We start from the raw sequence: 20,412 nt of genomic DNA, 5'->3' as shown, positions 1-20,412 counted from the left end.
CGTCCACGTGCTCCCAGCGCATGGGGCCAAGTGGCACTGGATTGGTCGAACGGGGTTCGCCTTTTGAGGGCCTCCGACCGACCCACCTTCGGAAAAACCGTCAGTGTGTAAACAAGCCGAGAGGGAGAGCGTCACACGAAGTGGTCCTCCCTCAAAGAGAGAGAGAGAGAACCGTCATTAAAGCTTTTTCCCCTCCGAGAAGTTCTCCAATTTTTGGGAGAGGGGAAGTTTCCCCCCACTCGATTGAGGGGCCATCCCCACCAAAGGCGACTAGTGGTTGTACCTAACCTAGAAATGGAGGGGAAGTCGACCAGCTGACACGGCAAGCAGCTGCCACGAGGGACTTTAGGGGGGAAGGGAGCGGAGGTTGGAAAAGCCTTTCCCACCGGCACGCTGCGGGGGTGGAAATTCCCGTGGTCGATGTTATCGCGGAAGAAATTATGTTTTTGGGTTCAGTTTTTACCAAGATTCGTCCGGCGTCAGTTCGGTTTTCCGCGCGCGCGGTGGGACTTGAACCTCTTTGTTCGGAGGCAGCACCGTTTGTAGGTTAGGTTCTGTTGAGGGCACGTTGCTGGAAACTAGGCTAAGCCAGCGATCCGTAACGCGCGGCCGACCTTGGATCAGCGGGGTGGTGTGTTTAGAAAAACGTGACTCAACAGCTGTTTGGCAGTCGACAAAGTCGATAAAAGTGGAAAGCTGACGCGTTTACCGTCACTTTGTCGAATTGTTTTGGTTTAGTTGATTGATTATGTAAACAATAGTGTCAAAAGTGTATTTTTTTGAAAAGTTTTGTTGACGTCACTGTAAAAATGTGTTATAAAATTTAGTCGACAAAATCGGTATTAGCGATAACTAATTTTTTTACGTTAGTTTGTCAAATTTTGTGACATTAGTTGAAAAAATATTATGAGTTTGGTTTCTAAACTGTCATTTTTCGGTAACCTTATGTTATTGGCTGTAAATTGGCATTTACATTGCAAAGGGATCAATAAAGAAATGTAAACAAACTGTGATTCCTGATTGTTAATCATTCAATCTATCAATTCGTGAAGAATAATAAATTTCGTGAAGTGAATTTTAAAACAAAAATATCAAGCAAAACAATGATAAAAGCAAAAGACGAAATGTAAACAAACAGTCTATTTTGCTTACGTCAGTTGATGTTTATATTAGAAATGAAAAGGATGGAGATTGTTTACACTTTGTCCTAGGCCCATTTGCACATGTTTTTATTAGTAAAAATCTAAAAATTGACTGGTCAATGTCAGTTAAACGTTTCCAACCGAGAACAATTTGGAAGTGTTGCCAGCAATCTTTGTCCAGTTCTAGAGAGTCCAGAATGAACACTAACGTGACCACGCGTTGACAGCCGACCCGGGCTGTCCCACCTGGCTGGAAATCCTAACCTAAAATTTACCTCATTATCGCCGGCAAACGAGAGTGATTACGTTTTGGTGTGCAAATGTGTGTGAGCCCACAACAACAACAAAGTGAAATTAAATATTTAGACCTGTTTTGGCGCGGAAACGGAAGCGCCGACGGTGGCGCCGCCGCCACCCAAGCTGGACATAAAACCCTAACCTCACTTCATAGAATCACCCGCTTGGACAGCACCACCATAGTGAAAGTCATTTATCAGGGTTTATTTATTTGTCCCGCTTTGCCCCGCTACGGGGTGTTGCAACCGCTGAAATGTCGGGGGTTTTGTGAATTCTAATTAAATGAAATGCCAGTGAAAAATGATACCAACACAAACACACACATCAAGAGGGGAAAGCTTGATGAGGGTGGGGGAAAACGGGACTTTAATGTGATTTCAACGCCCGGAAGGGTGTGGTGGCGGGGAACCACGTGGACGGCAGTGTGTGTGCGTGCGTGTGTGACACGTGGCGCGAAAACGAGACCCTGTCGCAGCCGGAGTGGAGGATTTATGGCGCGGGAGGCCCCCGGGAAAGATGGCCGGACTGGACGATCCGAGGCGGCGATCACTTTGGAAAGTGATTTATGAGGGATGGTTGTGCTCTGTGTGGCGAAATGGATGGGATATTGCACTGGAATTTAGGCAAACAGATTGAGGAATGGAATTTGTGGAATGTTACTCGGGGTTTCAAGAGCTTATTACATTGAATGAATGATTGATAAATTGTAAATTTCCGAAAATTTCAAGCATATTGTTAAGGGGCACGTGGGCAAACCTTGTGGGCAATTGCCGATACAAAATCTTTTTTGTATAGAGCGTGAACCATCACCAAACAATCCCCCATCCACATCAAAGTGTCCACGTGGTTTATGGATGGCCCCTTACCATTGTTATGCGAATTAAGATTGAAGATTTTTTAAAGGGGCAATCCATAAACTACGTGAAAACTTCAGGGGCAGGGTTTTTATCAATTGTCCACGTAATTTATGGATGGTCCTTAAATAAACTTTTTGAACAAATGTTGATGAGTCGACGTTTAAAACCAAATCTAATTTCTTCAATTATATTTTTATAATCAACTGTGGGATCAAGGTGGGAGGGTCTGAAATTTGGATAAACAAACCATTTGGCTTATTTTGCCATAGTTAAAATCGACTGGTCGATAAGGTTTCTTTTGGTGATTTTGTGACAGCCATCATATTGGCCGCCATCTTGAATATCTCACTTCTATTAAGGAAGCTCTGGCTTCGTAACCGTGATATCTAGAATCACGACGTTTAAATTCAGTCTAGATCTGTTAAAACCTGGTCTGTTATCGATTCGACACACAAAAGAACCTCTTATTCAGTTTTGGGCTTTGCCTGTTTTAACTAAGGCATATTTTTGATCATTTTAGTTCTAAAATTAATTCAATTCTGTTCAATTGTGTTTTTATTAGAATTTAACTGTTCTGCTCCAGGATGTTACATTTGCAATTCATAGATTTGGAGAACCTTTCAACTGAGATCAATTCATAAGCCTTTGCAGGGAGGATACATATTTCTACGTTTAGATTTTGCTAACTGGGTGGTCTTTTAGGGAAAGTTTTTGATCATTTTGTAGCTTGAAAATTGATTTTTTTTTTTCGAACAATGTTGAAAAATAGTTTTTGCAATTCCGTCGTGAAACTACTTACTTTTCCTGTCATTCTTGAACGACGACTTTTCTGTACCAAAAATAACAGAATCGAATAGCAACACTTTTCAAAATAAATGCTGAAATGTTCTACTTTTCAGCACTGAAATGGGTGCTGAAAAGTTGAACTTTTCAGCACTTGTTTCGAAAAGTAACACTTTTCAACATTTTTTTGATTTAAACAATTCATTGACAAAATACATGAAAATTTGACTTCAAATTTCACTCAATGGGTGTTTTTCGGAATTGCAAAAAATGTTGTATGGAACTCGTTGCAAAACTTGATTTTTTCAGCACTCTTCGTATTTATCCAACTCGGTGAACTCGGTGAATCCTCTTTTTGCAACTTGTTGCATAAACTACTATTTCATACCTCTGCTGTTAAGTAGTTTCCAAACTGTCACGCATTCTTAAGATACGTCATCTTTATTTTTAATTTTAAGATCTTTTTGAACCTAATGTCGAAGATTGTTTATTTTTACATCAGGATCATTTTTTTAAATTTTGTTTTGCATTTTTTTATTATTTTGCAGTGAAACTTCTGGGGCAACATTTGAAAAGAGCGCATAAGCATTTTGACAGCTGGAAATATTTTATAACTTCCAAGACAACAAAATAGCTGTCAAAATGCTTATGCACCCATTTCAAATGTTTCTCCAGACTTGTCTAAATGCATCAATTTTGTACAAAATAAGCAATTATTCAAAAAATCAAGAAGAAATTCAAAAATAACCGATCTTCTCAATATGAGTTCATTGGAAATTGAAATGTTAGAATGGTCAGGGGTTTCTCAGGTTAGTTTGCAAAAGGTTGTAAGCGTCATTTGTAAACAAAACATTTTTTCGATCAATGCTCTTTAAATTTATGAATTATCAATTTCAAACATGATTGCTCATTAGGGTGCCCAGAAAAAATGACCCCCTGCTCCACAAGCGGAAAACGGTTTATTGGGTTATTTTAAGCATCTGTGCAAATTTTGAGTGCAATTGGTTGAGATTAACCCATTGATACCCGAGCCTAAAGTTGGCGAAAAAAATGTTTTCCATACAAAAATGACTTTTTGAAATCGCTAATGGCTTTTCAGGATTAAGTTTTACAGCTTTGGTATGTTCTACAAAGTTGTAGAGCATTCAATTTCCAATGAGAATCTCACTTTTGGGAATATTTGGATGTAAGTAGCGCACCGTGCAGACCAAACCGTAAGAAAATTGGGTTTTCCATACATTTTTTCGATTTTTTCCATACAAACTTCACCCCCGAGTATCAATGGGTAAATGTTAACCGATTTTGCTCATATTTGGCTCAGAGTCCTAAAATAGCCCAAGGAACAATATTCAGCTTGTGGAGCGAGGTTTTGAGAAAAAGTCCCATATTCTGGGCACCCTAATTGCTCAACTGCTCGTTCTTTTAATGCTTTTTGCTGAAAACATATAAAAAATCGATTTGTCTTAGAGAAAAAAAATCTAGCTAATGTCGGAGGTTGTCGTAATGGTTTTTACGTCGTATTGCAAACTAACTCGAGATGTGTTATATAAACTCATCTGAAATAATCAATAAATGCACCTCTTCAATTTCCACTTCATTTTTTTTTTTTTTTTTTGCAGGAATGCAATAAGGGATCATTTATAAATCAAGTTGTTTTTTAGGATGGCTTTTTAGTTTGGCGGACGTGAGACAAAATTTCGAAGGACAAAAAGTTCAAATCCAAGAGATCAAATTACTTAAGGTCGGAAGAAAAGACAAAAGGTAGGAAATGAGAAAAAGTCTTAATAATTCGTTTTCCTGTCAATTTTTGTGACTTCAAAACTGAGAAGTTCGGATAAATAGTTTTGCTGAGAAATTTTTTTAGATTGTTTTTAAGTTTACAGTTTCAAAGCATTGCACATGTTTTGTTTATTTTTTTCCATTCTTACAAACATGAACAATTCTAATCAGTTCTATTCAGTTATGCTTGTGTGAGTTTATCGATTCTTTCAAACATGAGCAGTGCTTTAAAATGTATTATGGCTATTTTTTAAGTTATTTTATTAAATTTTTTATTCACTTATATTTATAAATTCTTTTAACTCTTTTTATGAACTTTTCCATTTGTTCAAGCAAGAGCTGTCCTTGGAAAACATTTATTAGAAAAAGTCAGATTTTTTACATATTTCAATACATTTTATAACCTATAAAAATTATTTATTCCTTTTGTATCAAAAGATTTTTTTCATGTTTAAGTAATATATAGGTAAGTTATTCCATTATTTCAAACATGATCAGTTCTTATATTTTTGGAAAAAGTCTGCTATTACACTTACGTGAAATATGTTTTTTATTCTTTCAAAATAATTTATTTTTGTTTCTGTTATTTATTTGAGAGTTATTCCTTTGGTTATTCCATTAAACCATACATTAGAAGTTTAATAAAATGATTTATGAGTAAATGTAGGCACTCAATCAAATTTTCAAAAAAACAATTTCAGTAATATTTATTTTTTTTTTTTTCATTTTTTCAAACAAAAGCATTTCTTTAAAAAATGTGAAAACATTTGAATAAAAAAGTAAAATTAATTTTTATTGATTCTTTCAATTTTCTTTTTGATTTCATGTTTATACCTGATTTACAACATTGTACACTGCAAAACAAATTGTTTGCAAAGTTTCCAAAACCTAATTTGAAGAAAATCGATGCGGGATCGAAACAACTTTATCTGAATTTAAAAAAAAATGTTGGCTAAATACCTAAATGTATAATGCAAGAAAAATAACTGGCTTATGTGGACAATTTAAAAATTGCAATATTCAACAAAACTTCAAGTTGCTAAAATGCCACAATATTTGCGACAAGGAGGTAGCTACTAGTACTAAAAATTACAGTTCACTTTTAATTATATTAGACAAAAATAGCTTTCAAAGAGATTTTTCATAAAGCATGAGCATGAGCATGAGCATGAGAGACCACCCATGGTTGCCCCTCCGTTGCTGAACAGAACCGTAATATCCTTTCAGCACTACTGATCATAGGCTTCGACGATCTAGTGGTGTTTCTCTTATCAACAGCATGTATGAATGCGCCGAAAAGATAAAACACCATGATTGCTAAAACTAGATCAGTTGCGAATAGGTAACAGTCATTGGCCACCAACGGCGCCCGCCATGTCAGTTTGTAGATCTCGATTTTAAGGGACGGGAATGTTAGTTAGCGCAGGTTGCTACTAGGGCAGCTGATTTACTCTGTGCTTACACCCCACGAGCGCCAGGAACCTGAAAATTTGTTAGTAGGATAGGGTGTTTGGTCAGGATTCATCATTGAAGATGATGATGCGACCCAAAATCATAGTGTTTGTTGAAAGGTGTTATATATTATTCTCAAGGCAAACAATCGGATGCTGCGGATGAGACATTTCCCGTTTATCGGTTGTTAAATTTTAAATGAAATGGTTTAGTCTTAGACAGCCGGCTGTGGAAAGATAGAACCAAATAATGCTTATTTATAGAATGAGGTGTTAAACGCAATGCTGCAATGATAGCGTAGTCTGATTTTTAATTATATAATCATTTAGTTCATGAATTTGTTACGGAATAGACGCGACGAACTCAACCATCAAATGCCTTCCGATCTTCTTTCTGTTAGCTAGATAAGGTATTGATTTTCGTTGCCTCTCGAGCTACGATGCTATGGAGAGGGCTTAACACACAAACAACCGACGTCGAGCCCTCCGAGCTACGGAGCTTTGGGAAGGTCTTTTCAACACAAAAAAGACTCGCACACCACACAACGTTCTTGATGAATCAAAAAATTTTTTTTTACGCGATAAAACTAACGAACTCAACCGTCAAATTGCCTTTCAACCAGCGATGATGAAGAAAGGGCTTTAAGCACATAATAACTCACCGATTAATATGAATAATTTTCAAGATCGATCTTGTTTTATAGCAACAGCGCAACTCACTCCTGATTTTCACGATCGCGAATACAGCACAAAAAAAAAACACCACAAAAATCCATCTCACAATCCTGATTTGTTTTTTTTTTTTTTTCATTTTGCACACAAACACAACCATTCGCTTGCACTGACGGAACATAATTCCCACACAAAAGAGACGAAAATTATCGCGAAAAAACAGGACTGCGCGTCCCCAGAAGCACTGCACTTATCCTTTCAAAAAGATTTTTTGCAATTCCGTCGTGAAACTACTTACTTTTCCTGTCATTCTTGAACGACGAAATAGCCTACTTTTCTGTACCAAAAATAACAGAATCGAATAGCAACACTTTTCAAAATAAATGCTGAAAAGTTCTACTTTTCAGCACTGAAATGGGTGCTGAAAAGTTGAACTTTTCAGCACTTGTTTCGAAAAGTAACACTTTTCAACATTTTTTTGATTTAAACGATTTATTGACAAAATAAATGAAAATTCGACTTAAAATTTCACTCAATGGGTGTTTTTCGAAATTGCAAAAAATGTTGTATGGAACTCGTTGCAAAACTTGATTTTTTCAGCACTCGTCGTATTTATCCAACTCGGTGAACCTCGTTGGATAAATATACGACTCGTGCTGAAAAAATCCTCTTTTTGCAACTTGTTGCATAAACTACTATTTCATAAAACATGTTAAAGAGGCATTTTCCTTACATTACATTTTTTATCTATTGCATATATTTCTAAAGTTGAATAGTCAAATAATCGAACAAAATACATGTTTGAAACGCTTTCTGCAATGTACCCCACCATTTCAAACACACTCTTCCAATTGACATATGTTTCTTGAAATACCTCAACTTGATTTGCACTGCTAAGGCGAAAAGTCTAGCGAGACACATCTTCTTACAAAATCCAAATTTTCCATACTACTTTCAAGTAGATTTGCTTCCAATTTGCTTTTAATGAAATTTTAATTGATGACGAATCGCAACGCAGAGACCGTCAGTCAGTCGAGCTTTCGTTTTCGGGGCCTCCAAGCTAGAAAAGGTTCTTCAACCTCTTAATTACAAGTTAATTTCGAGTAGTCTGAAGAGGAAGCAAATTTAACTCCGAATTCATTCTCTTGTATTTTTCCGCCCATTTTAAAGCTGTGAGATCACGTATACGAAGAACGCTTTTGCATTTTGTTACCTTGAATTCAACTTACAAAAATAGAGGAAAATTCGCAAATAGAGGAAGATTGTGAGTGCGGAATACCTTCACGAGACTGTCAGACTGAAGAAGATTAAACCCCCGTGAGAGTGTGTCTGTGGTAAGTGCTTTAAACAGAGTTTTCCTTTAAAATAACACAAACCAAAGTCCTTGGAAATTCCGGAAAACGGAACGACGTCGTCGGTGTTTTTCACGGTTTCGAGAGTGAAATAGTGGTGCACAGACAGAGTCGAGCGGGAAGAAAAACACCTTTTTGTCTGTCTGTGTGTGGGAGTGCGTACGTGTTAGTGAGTTTCAAGGGATAAAAAAGAAGGAAACCCAGAACCGCTTTCCACCATTCATCGTAGCCGTGTGATATGAGAGGACCGCCCCGGCGACGACGGAACAGCTGATGAGCCCCACGGAACACGTGACGACGGCGGCGGCGACGACGGTGCTGATGCTGCTGGCACTGCTAGTCGCCACACCGCCGTCCAGGAGGGGCGTCGAGGCATCGGCAAACGGTGGCCCGGGACCGGCGTCACCAGCTGGAGTGCCGGCCGTGAATGGTGAGTTGGTAGATTTAGGGTTTGTTTTCTCTTGAATTATTTGTTTTAGATTTATAAAAAAATGCAATTCACATTAATACTATTTTGAATTCATTTACCAGTTCAACATAAAAACATATGATGCGTGAATTTCGACATAATTTATTGCCGCCTCATCCGAATCCAGGTTCAGAGTTGTTTAAAATGTTCATATAAACGCCCCTTTGAAATTTATGTTCGATAGGTATCATGTCACTTCACAGCAATTGGCTGAAATTTTCAAAAATGTAAATTATTTTTCCGAAAAGATTGAGATAAAACATTTGAAAATTCTGCTATTTGGCACCATGAAGTAAGGGTTCTTTCCCGACAATTTGCGGGGTGTACCGAAATAATTGGGCATGGGGTCTGGAGCAACTTTCATGTTTGAATATTTTTTCGATTTTTTCATTTCTTCAGAAAAGTTGCTGAAAATCGATCAATTTATGTTAATATCCATAATTCATCCATCCATAATCCATCTTTGAATATTTTTGAATATCTTTGAAATTACCCCAAATTATAGTTGGCAGAACAAGACAACGAAACAATTTTTTTTGTTCAATTCGTCATGAAAAACCAGCAACATATTGCTCGGATAAAAATATGAGCATTAAACAATGCAATACATAATTTTTTTTTTGCAGTGCATATTTTTTATCTTAAGTTTGTTTTACGAAACACACCGTGAATGAAAATGATTTTTCTATCATGAATAATTTCTGATACTAAAACTGACATACAAGTTACTGCGAAAAATAATAAAGTTAAGTAAATCAGTCGTACCTTTGCGTATTTTATCAAATCTTCAAAAATCTTTTTTTTTCACAAGAGTTAAAGACTTTCTTTGAAATTAGTCAAATGTGGTAATATAATTTAGAGAAATGTGAAAATAAAATAAATGTACTCAAATACACATTAAACTTTGTGGTTTAACTTAAATCAAACATTTTATACTTTTTGGATGATTTTTACGATTTGAGGAATCAAGGTCTAAGGCCCATTTACATTGTTTTGCTTGAAATTTTGTACGAAAAATAATAAGGTGACTTTTAAAGAAAAAAATAATAATTTTAAAATGGTTTATATTTTTAAACTTTCCAGTAAAATGGCAGTAAATATAAATATAAAAATATAAATTACATGCCAGAATTTAAACGTTACATTAAAAAATAAAAACCATTGGAAAATGCATTATGCAACCCATACCGTTGATATGCAATCATTAGTCTTCAAAAAATGTAAGATTTGACAAATAAAATAATCTTTTTTGTGGTTTTGTACAATGAAAATTTAACAAAATTTTATAGATTTTTGAATTAATCCAAGCATGCCAAAAATTATTCTAAACGCAGGGGAATGCATCTTTAATTTATTTCATTTGATTGCACTTAAAGTTCCATTAATTATGTTTTTCCTACAGTTACTTTTAAAATTATATTCTTCATACAGTTACTTCCTTGACCTGATAAAAAATTGTAAACTAACAGGTTATCCTTATAAATAAACGCAAAAATTACAAATTAAAAAATATATATAAATATGAACTTTTTAAAAATTATTTTGTTTTGCTTCCTCAAGAACCCTTCAAAATTTAGGAATATTCAAAAATCAGGAAATTGAAATGAATGAGAAATAGCCTAGTTTTATTTTTGCATTCTACACAAGTTTAGATGTTTTGCAATAATTAGTTTTCAAAAAATGTAAGACTTGACGAAAACAAAAATTTTAGCGAAAATAACTTTTTGCGATACTAAACTCCGAAAATTTTCAAAAATTCTAAAGATTTTTAATTCTACCCAAATATGCTAAAAATGATTCTACTAGCAGGGGAATACATTTTAAATTGATTTCAGCTGTTTGCACTCAAATTGCTATTAAAATATTATTCTATTTTTTTTTAAATTTTTTTTGCCTTCTGGTTTTTCGGACAACTTTGAAGGCGGGGGTAGGGAGGGGTGACAAAGACTTTTCAAATTAATAAAAAAATAAATTAGAATTTTAATGAAACCAAACATTTTAGGAAAAAAATCCAAGAAACAAAAAAAAATAATGAAATTCAAAAAAATTATTTTAAATGTTTAAGAAGTTTGAAGGAATCAAGAAATTTAAAAAAAATCTTAAAGCCATAGAAATTCTTGAAATTTAATTATCTAGAAAATTAGGAAATTAAAAAAAATGCATGAGCATGAGCATGAGAGATCACCCATGGTTGCCCCTCCGTTGCTAAACAGAACCGTAATATCCTTTCAGCACTACTGATTATAGGCTTCGACGATCTAGTGGTGTTTCCCTTATCAACAGCATGTATGAATGCGCCGAAAAGATAAAACACCATGATTGCTAAAGCTAGATCAGTTGCGAATAGGTAACAGTCATTGGCCACCAACGGCGCCCGCCATGTCAGTTTGTAGATCTCGATTTTAAGGGACGGGAATGTTAGTTAGCGCAGGTTGCTACTAGGGCAGCTGATTTACTCTGTGCTTACACCCCACAAGCGCCAGAAACCTGGAAATTTGTTAGTAGGGTAGGGTGCTTGATCAGGATTCATCATAGAAGATGATGATGCGACCCAAAATCATAGTGTTTGTTGAAAGGTATTATATATTATTCTCAAGGCAAGCAATCGGATGCTGCGGATGAGACATTTCCCGTTTATATGTTGTTAAATTTTAAATGAAATGGTTTAGTCTTAGACAGCCGGCTGTGGAAAGATAGAACCAACATCATTGGAAATTAATGAATGAAGAATTGAACAGTGCAATTTTTAACTTGAGATGATTTTACGAGTTTTAAATGATTGATGTTTAGTGAGGTACTGATTAACGTTGCGAACGACGAGTTACAATGTTTATCGAGCTGAAATGGTATGATAGGGTTTTGTTGTTGTTGCACACCGACGACGGACGCGAAAAATTTTGCGACCCGACGAAAAGGCATCGCAAATCGAACTCACTTCAATCCAGCCAATAATAATATGAAATCAAATAGGTCAGAAGCATTTTTTCAGAGTTTATGACGCTTTCCTTTCAAAATATTTAAAAAAATATCAGCGGCCAGGATATTATTATTATTTTATTCTTTTATATTTTAAAATCGTGGCTTAAAATATTACTTTTTACTCTACTTCCCCTCTCCGCAGTCACGATATATTGTAACAAAGCTGGTTCTACCAGAATCCTGCTAAAACGGTGGAACATTTATGCTTGAATGCTGTAAGAATTTCCAGCTCTGTGAGAACTATGCTAGAACCCTGCTAGAATTTCGTGACTGGGTCCCTCTGCGATCTTTACTTGTGTCGAGGGACATAAACTTCTAAATAATATTTACATCAGCCTAATACACTTTTATAATATTTCTTGATTTAAGCATCTTCATTTTGTCCCTAGACAACTCATCGATCATAAAATTTCATGAAGTTTGATATGTCGGATGATAGGGTTTATCTCATATTCCGGAAGTGTCCCCAAGGGGCCACCAGTAACCGGTTCCAGATTGGCCAGAATGGGTCAGCGAACAACGGCATGACCGTAGATTGACATATCTTTCAAATCCACGAAGTTTGATATATCGGATGATAGGGTTTACCTCATATTCCGGAAGTGTCCCCAAGGGGCCACCGGTAATCGGTTCCAGAATGACCAGGATGGGTCAGCAAACATTGGCATTACCGTAGATTGACATATCTTTCAATTTCATGAAGTTTGATATGTCGGATGATAGGGTTTCTCTTATATTCCGGAAGTGTCCCCAAGGGGCCACCGATAACCAATTCCAGATTAGCCATGATGGCTCAGAGAACAACGACATTACCAAAGATGGACATATCTTTCGATTTCATGAAGTTTGATATGCAACATGATGGGTTTTCAACAAATAAATCAAGTTGGCCGTTAATCGGGTACCCGGGAACCGGTTCCAGGTTACACGGAAGTGGCCACTAACACTCCAGAGTGGTTCTGGCAATCGTGTATTGTGTTTTTAGTAAGTTTTATGGATCAATTTCAACTATCATGAGAGTATTGGTATCACATATACGTGAAAAACAGTCAAACATGAACTTTTCGGATGTTCCGGATTTCCGGAACCGGTAGGTCACCTGGCCCTGATATTAATATTTGTGGTCAAAGTACAAGTATCTGTCGAATGCAACCCGGGGCATCCTGATTGGTTGAAAATTGCCGGAGATGCAGGTCGCCAAAGTTTGGGTATCAAAAAGGTCTTTTTTCGGTTGTAGCCGATTCCCGGTGACCACAGTGACCAAATCCGGTTTTCCAGGTCGGTTTCGGAAAGGGGACGTTCTAAGCTTTCATTTTTTTTACCAAAAGAACCAGAATCGGTCAAAAACTGGATTTTCGTGGATTTTTTAAAGTTTGGGGTCGAAAAGGACCCCAATACCTTATGTGTGATTTTTTTTAATACCAAGGGAAAGTTGTTATAATTCTGTCGAATGCTTAGGGACCATCCATAAACTACGTGGACACTTTAGGGGGGGGGGGGGGGGGTATGGCGATTGTCCATGCTCCATACAAAAAAGTGTCCACGTTGTTTGCGCATAATCCTGAAATACTCCGGAATTTCTGTTACCAACGAGAAAATGAACGCTATATGCTTATCTAATCACTAGAACAAAATAAAAAAAAAAATTTTGGCGCAGAATCATATTTTACGAATTTCTTTTCTGAGTTTTTTTTTTTCATGGATCCATGAACATTAAAAAATAAAAAGAAGATTTTCATCCAACTTAAAAAAAATTGCGAGAAATTTGTTTAAATCATCTTAAGTATGCTACCATCATAAGTATTGATATTTAGAGATAAAAATCAATGAGTAAACGTTAATATCTTGATTGTTTTCGTTAATGATTGTTTAGATCAAGTCAAATGTAAAATTCATTTTTTTTTTAGTGTGTAAGCCATGACAACATTTTTTTTTTAATATTGATCCCTTCTAATGGAAGGCAAATTATTTGTTATTTTTTTCTCAAAGAACATTATTTTACTACAGACAGATTTTTTTAATATGAGGCTGGTACAAATTTTAATTAGAGTTTTGTCTCCCCCCCACCCTTCAAAGTTGGCTCGAAAAATCAGGGGGCAAATTTGTTTTTTTTTAAAACATCAAAATTTCAAAGGAAATTTAAGTGCAACCAGCTGAAACCAATTGAAATTGCATCCCCCTGCATTTAGAATCATTTACAGCATGTTTGGTTTGATTTTAATATCATTTGATTTTTTGAAAATTTTCCATGATTAGTTCGATGATTTTTGAATTCGTCGAATCTTACCTTTTTTGAAAACAAATGATAGCAAAACAACTGAACTAGACTAAAATGCATTTTAAAACACTTTTAACATTCAAATGTTGAGACTGTGGCTTGACAAAAACTTTGCAAAATATTTGCATCGGCCTAATTTTTTAAAGCTTTTTTGAAGGTTTTTTTTATCCTTAAGTTGGTGTATTCGATTCATTAAGTATGTACCAGTAAATACTTTCCTCTCAGCTTTGAATAGTTATTTCATACATGAAATGTTAAATCAACGAAATTTAGAAATGAAATGAACATGATACATTTTTGTTCAATATTTCAGTATTAACCTTGCTTGCATGACAAAATATTACAACATTTGCACTCCAGGCTCTGCTGCCTTCCAATCTCTAACCAAAAGTAACATTCAATTTCACGCGAGTTCAATTCATCCCACCCCTGCCGGTAATGACAGTATTTCCAGGTGCCGACCACAATTCGACCAGACTCTGGGACGGAATTTATTTATGGTTTTCTAATTCAGCATCCCTTAGTCGCTCAAAATAGCCCCAGATGAGGGGTGAAAATCTGGCACAGAAAAAGACCAATTGCGTGAATGGAGGGTGGGTGGAAACCTTATTCCGTATCATTAAAGTGACAAAGCTGATTGAGGTGAACCGAAGTGAGAAAAGCATCACACATTCAGTCAGGTTGAGGTTTCGCCAGCACTGACACACACTGACAAGCTACTACAGAGAGAGGGACCATTCACATTCCGGCCGAGGAGGATCCAGCTGTTTTTGGTTTCAGTTTGATGATTGCCGTCGCACATACAGTGCACACATACACGCACACAAACGGTCACGGTGTGAACAGATGTGTACGAGAAGGTTCTGACTTGGGTACTTTATTGGGTGGTTTGGGGAGGTGATGACGAGGATGTCGATGTGAGAGTGTGTATTTTTATGTTAAACATGACCGATACAAGCTATCGTTTTTCGACGCAGGTTGGCTGTGTGTGTGTGGTTGAAAGTAGTTCTGCGTTCGATTGATTTTGGTCAAAATGCAATGTTTATCAGTTGACACAAATTGAATTTAATTTTCTTATGCATAATTTTTTAAACCTGGTTTCCCAAATTAGAGATTAATTCGTTTAATAAAAAAAAAGATACGTCAATATATCAAAAAAATAACTTACAATTAACAACTTCTTCAGCACAGGTTTTATAAAAAAAAACAAATAAATTAAATATTGAAAACAGATATAAAATCCCTGATCTTAAATCTGTTTTCAAACTGGCTTCATAATTTATTTAAGATGCTTGTCCAAAACTGATTTTGGTATCAACTTACTTTCAGGTTGATGCAAGTTTTAGTTAAGTAATGTAAATAAAGTTTAATATTTAAGTTCGTTGTTATTCAAGGTTCTTTATTAGGAACAAATTTATTGAGATACTTCAACTTAAAGTGAAAGAATAAAAATCTTTATTCATTTCAAAGTTTTAAACGCATTCTGAAGAGACTTGCTTCTCAAACATTGAGACTTTTAGAGGATCCCTTTATTTTTTTTAAAATAATATAAATAGAATTTAAATTCAATAAAAAAAATTTTACACTATATTTGGGAAATTCTCTACCAATTCAAACGAAATCGGGAAAAGTTGCCCCGACCCCTCTTCGATTTACGTGAAACTTTGTCCTTAGGGGTAACTTTTGTCCCAGATCACAAAAATCCGTTTTTTGATGTCTCGTGTCGCAGGGGCAGTACGACCCCTTCTATTTTTGAACATGCGAAAAAAGGTGTTTTTCAATAATTTGCAGCCTGAAACGGTGAAGAGATAGACATTTGGTGTCAAAAGGTCTTTTATGTAAAATTGTACACCCGACTTAATGGCATACTCAGAATTCCGAAAAAAAACTATTTTTCATCGAAAAAAACATTAAAAATGTTTTAAAAACTCTGCCATTTTCCGTTACTGGACTGTAATTTTTTTTGGAACATGTCATTTTATGGGATATTTTATGTACTTTTTGAATCTACATTGACCCATATGGATCATTTTTTCATTTAGAACATTTTTTTTAGTTTTAAAATTTCGTGTTTTCTAACTTTGCAGTAATATTTTTTAGAGTGTAATAATGTTCTACAAAGTTGTAGAGCAGATAATTATAAAAAAAATTGATATATAAACAAAAGGGGTTTGCTTATAATCATCACGAGTCATCGCGATTTTACGAAAAAAAAGTTTTGAAAATGTTGGTCGGCGTCGATCATGGCCGTTCATGGTCACCCGCGACAGACACGGACGACAAAATAAAGAGAAACGCAAAAAGTAACTTTTTCAAAACTTTTTTTCGTCAAATCGCGATAACTCGTGATGTTTACAAGCAAACCCCTTATGTTTATATATCAAAATAATTGTCTGCTCTACAACTTTGTACAACATCAATACACTCTAAAAAATAACCCTGCAAAGTTAGAAAAAACACGAAATTTTAAAATGAAAAATTTTGTTCTAAATGAAAAACTGACCCTTCTGGGTCAATGTAGATTCGAAAAGTACATTAAATTTCCTTTAAAATGACATGTTCCAAATTTTTTTACAGTCGAGTAACGGAAAATGGAAATTTATAAGATTTAAGGTTAGCAAAAAAACGGTTAAACATAAATATATGTAATTAAGCTATGTTTTCAACAAGATTCAACGTTTCTGATTAAATACTTTAAATGAAATTTTATTTAATATATTTTGGTTTATTATTGAATGAAAGCCAAATCATTGATAAATATTTTGATGAACATTGAAAAACAATCCATCGAAAAAACGATTTTTGTTTATAGAATGCAATGGGAATGATGAATTTTGATCTTGAATGAATAAAATTGAAAAATTTAGGTTGAAATATTTTTTGTTTTTCAATTTATAAAATATATGTTTCCCTAAAACGAAAATACACCAAGGAATTCAATATATATCTAATTTTTATTCCTAAATATTTACCTAATTTAACAAACTTTAATTATTCCACACTCACTTTTAAGTAACTTGATAAAACACAGTTTTTTTTAGTTGAGTATTTCAGTAAATGTTGAAAATAAAAAACTGTATGAATGTCATAGTTTCATGGAATACAAGACCACGTTAAAGTTTAATACTTCTCCACAATTTTGCAACCTTTAATTTTTTTTTATTTGGGTGATACTTTTTCACAAAAGTTTAATTTTTTTACCATTGAAAATCGATCCTAAAGTGTCCAAGATACCACGGGTTGAAAAATGAAGGTTAATTTGATGAAACTGAGATTTTTTTTCACAGTATTCAAGCTTGGAGACTCATTATCTCAGCGACCAGAAGTCCGATCAACAGAGTCAAAAAATAAAAGTTGTAAGAAATTTTCTCAGCTTTTAGAAAAAAAACCGGATTAAATTGCAAAAAAAAAAACCAAAAAAAAAATTAAACAGTCACCTTAAAATGACTGTAACTTGTAAACGCTTTACTTTATCAAAATATGTGTAGAGTCGTTTTCGATTGCACATTTATTTTTGCAGCTAAATATGATTTTAGAATTTTTGCTTGACAATATTTATTCTTCTAAAATTAATATTTTTTCAAGAATTCATAATTCCGTTACCATATTTTTATCATCCTAAACTCAAGCTCAAAAAATGTCTATTTCAGTCCCCTAAAACGTATCCAAAATTTTCGAATTACACTTTTTATGATAAATAGTCAAGTAACAAATCGGGAATTATCTGTTCTGATATGCCCTAATCATAACCTACAACTTTGCCGATGCCACCAAATGAGAAAATTCCTACTCAAAATATTTTTTTTTGTATATTCACAAGCCTATTTGAATTCAGCCTGCAAAATTGTATTGAGCCTTGCATGGAGAAACTATTGATGCACAATGGCTTCTTTTGACATAAAGAATGTATAGAAAAAGTTTCACCCAATTATAAAAATACTTTGAAGAGTAGATTTGTGAAAATGTAGAGAATTACTCAATTATCTTATTCTAAAAAAGTGAAAATATATAATTGCGATTTTCATTTCAAAAGATAACTATTTACTTTTGGCCATAATCTCCAACTGTGCGGTCAGTCACCCAGCCAGTTGACAGATGGTTCTGCCGAGGCCGGACCCCGGTCAGCATCAACAACAGTGGTGACGTTGTGTCCTCTGTCCTGTCCTGGCCGCTCAACCACAAAGTGTCGACGGCAAAAAGTGAAAATGAGGCAAGAAAATTCCTGCAAATCTGCCGAAGGGTTGGCCTTTTTGCCGTTGCTCATTGTGTCCTTAATGCTGAGAGGGGTTAGTTTAGTGGAGAAAAAAAGAGATGACGAAGGGTGACGGAGGTGATTGAGTGACAAAATGCGTTCGGGGGTTTTCCCCTCTTGTTGTATTACATGTGGCATATGGTTACTTTCTGGCTTTGGGACAAATCGACATGCTGCCGAACAATATTCGGTAGCTATTTGGAAGCGGTTCAACGGAATTGAATGAAAGAAGGGTAGATCGAAGTTGGTTGACTGATTTTCCTTAATGAAGACTTTTTAAAGAAGTATCTACAATGAAATGGAAAACATTTGTAAATTTGGATTAAAATTATCGAAAAAAAAAACAAACTTTTCTAAACTATTTTTGATTAATATTGCATTTATTAGAAAAAATAAAAAAAGTAGGTGGCACTAGTGTGAAATAATACATCAAACCACGAAAAATTGCCCCACCTCAGCGATTGCGGTTGGATCGAATTGACTTGCTTTTCCCCCCGGTCAAAGACTGCGGCTCGGCATCGGAAAATCCCGACCAGGGAAAAACCGCAACCGGGAATTTTTCCTCGAACATCACGTCCACGTCCACGACTGGTGGCTCCTCCGCCGCCATCATTAGAGTTCAAGTGATGTAATGAATTTTAACAAGGAATTTCCCACCAAGATTTGCACCAGACTCCGGTCTGCTCCGGTGGGAGATCCGCCCGGAAGCACACTGATGCCGGCCGGAACTCGGAGTCGAGTTGGGAGTTGTGTTACGAGCAACGGTAAAAATTGGCTGCAGGATCGAAGGGGCAGGTTCGGGCCGGAAATCAAAGCGAGAAGGAAAGAATCCCAGAGTGAGAATGATTGAGCCAATTCAGGAGAGATCCGGTGATGGAACGCTGGACGGGTTTTTTTGCCTTACTTACTGAGTAAAGGATTTAATATCAATCGAAATGTTAACTTTCCAAATAAACCTGCAGGATTTACCTTCTGTTATACATATCGGCCCAGAATCGAGTTCTAAGCAAATGTCTGAGAGTTTGATAATTTTTAAGTCTCTGTTGAAAATGATTGAGTATGGTTCTATCCTTGAATAGTTCTGCTTAAAACACAATTTAAGTAAATTAAAAATTTCCGGAAATGATGCAATTTACATTTCCAAAAATAACAGGAAGTGCTCTTAAAAAGATTCATCAAACTTTCAAAAGGTGAGAGCAATACGTTTTATTATGGAGAAAAAATATTACCCTCCGTTATCCAAAGCTTTCAAGTTATGTGAAACTTTTTTGGTGCCTTCGGTATGCCCAAAGAAGCCATTTTGCATCATTAGTTTGTCCATATAATTTGCCATACAAATTTGGCAGCTGTCCATTCAAAAATGATATATGAAAATTAAAAAATCTGTGTCTTTTGAAGGAATTTTCTGATCGATTTGGTGTCTTCCGCAAAGTTGTAGGTATGGATAAGAACTACACTGAAAAAAAATGATACACGGAATTTCTTTTGTTGGTGATTTTTAATATTATTTTTTGTCACTAAAACTTGATTTGCCAAAAACACTATTATTGATTTTTTTTTATTTTATAATAAGTTTAAGCGAACATCAAATCCCAACTTTTCAGAATTTTCCAGAACATGCAAAAAATCCGACCGAATCCGAGTTATGAATTTTTGAATGAATACTGATTTTTTCAAAAATCGAAATATTGGTCGAAAAAAATTTCAAAGCCATTTTTCGATGTAGAATCGAATTTGCAATCAAAAAGTACTTTAGTTAAATTTTAATAAAGTGCATTATTTTCAAGTTAAAGTCACTTTAAGGTAACTTTTTTGAAAATATTCGAAGTTATTCATTTTTTAAAATTAGTGTCCATGTTTGCCCACATTTGAGAAACTTCTCTATATTTTGCTTTTTTGAACTTTGTTGATACGACCCTTAGTTGCTGAGATATTGCCATGCAAAGGTTTGAAAACAGGAAAATTGATGTTTTCTAAGTCTCACCCAAACAGCCCACCATTTTTTAATGTCGATATCTCAGCAACTAATGGTCCGATTTGCAATGTAATACCATGAAACATTCGTGAAATTTTACGATCTTTTCGAACACAAAATTTTCAT

General features: G+C 35.2%; 1 protein-coding gene across 2 annotated transcripts in view; it reads left to right on the top strand.

The window, feature by feature from the left end:
* Window positions 1-462: 462 nt before the first annotated feature.
* LOC120414078 (lachesin-like) overlaps window positions 463-20,412 on the top strand; it is a 163,202-nt gene continuing 143,252 nt past the window's right edge. The window contains exons 1-2 of one of the 2 annotated variants that reach the window (XM_039575100.2): window positions 463-546; window positions 8,152-8,763. In XM_039575100.2, coding sequence (XP_039431034.1) covers window positions 8,607-8,763 — 157 coding nt within the window. In that variant the 5' untranslated portion in view covers window positions 463-546; window positions 8,152-8,606. The remainder of the gene's footprint in view (window positions 547-8,151; window positions 8,764-20,412) is intronic. The other variant, XM_039575101.2, reaches the window with a different exon arrangement.

The sequence above is a fragment of the Culex pipiens genome, chromosome 2 (assembly GCF_016801865.2).
Source record: "Culex pipiens pallens isolate TS chromosome 2, TS_CPP_V2, whole genome shotgun sequence".
Classification (NCBI taxonomy): Eukaryota; Metazoa; Arthropoda; class Insecta; order Diptera; family Culicidae; genus Culex; species Culex pipiens.
The sequence above is the reverse complement of the archived record's forward strand: the minus strand, read 5'-3'. Positions and strand labels throughout refer to the sequence as shown.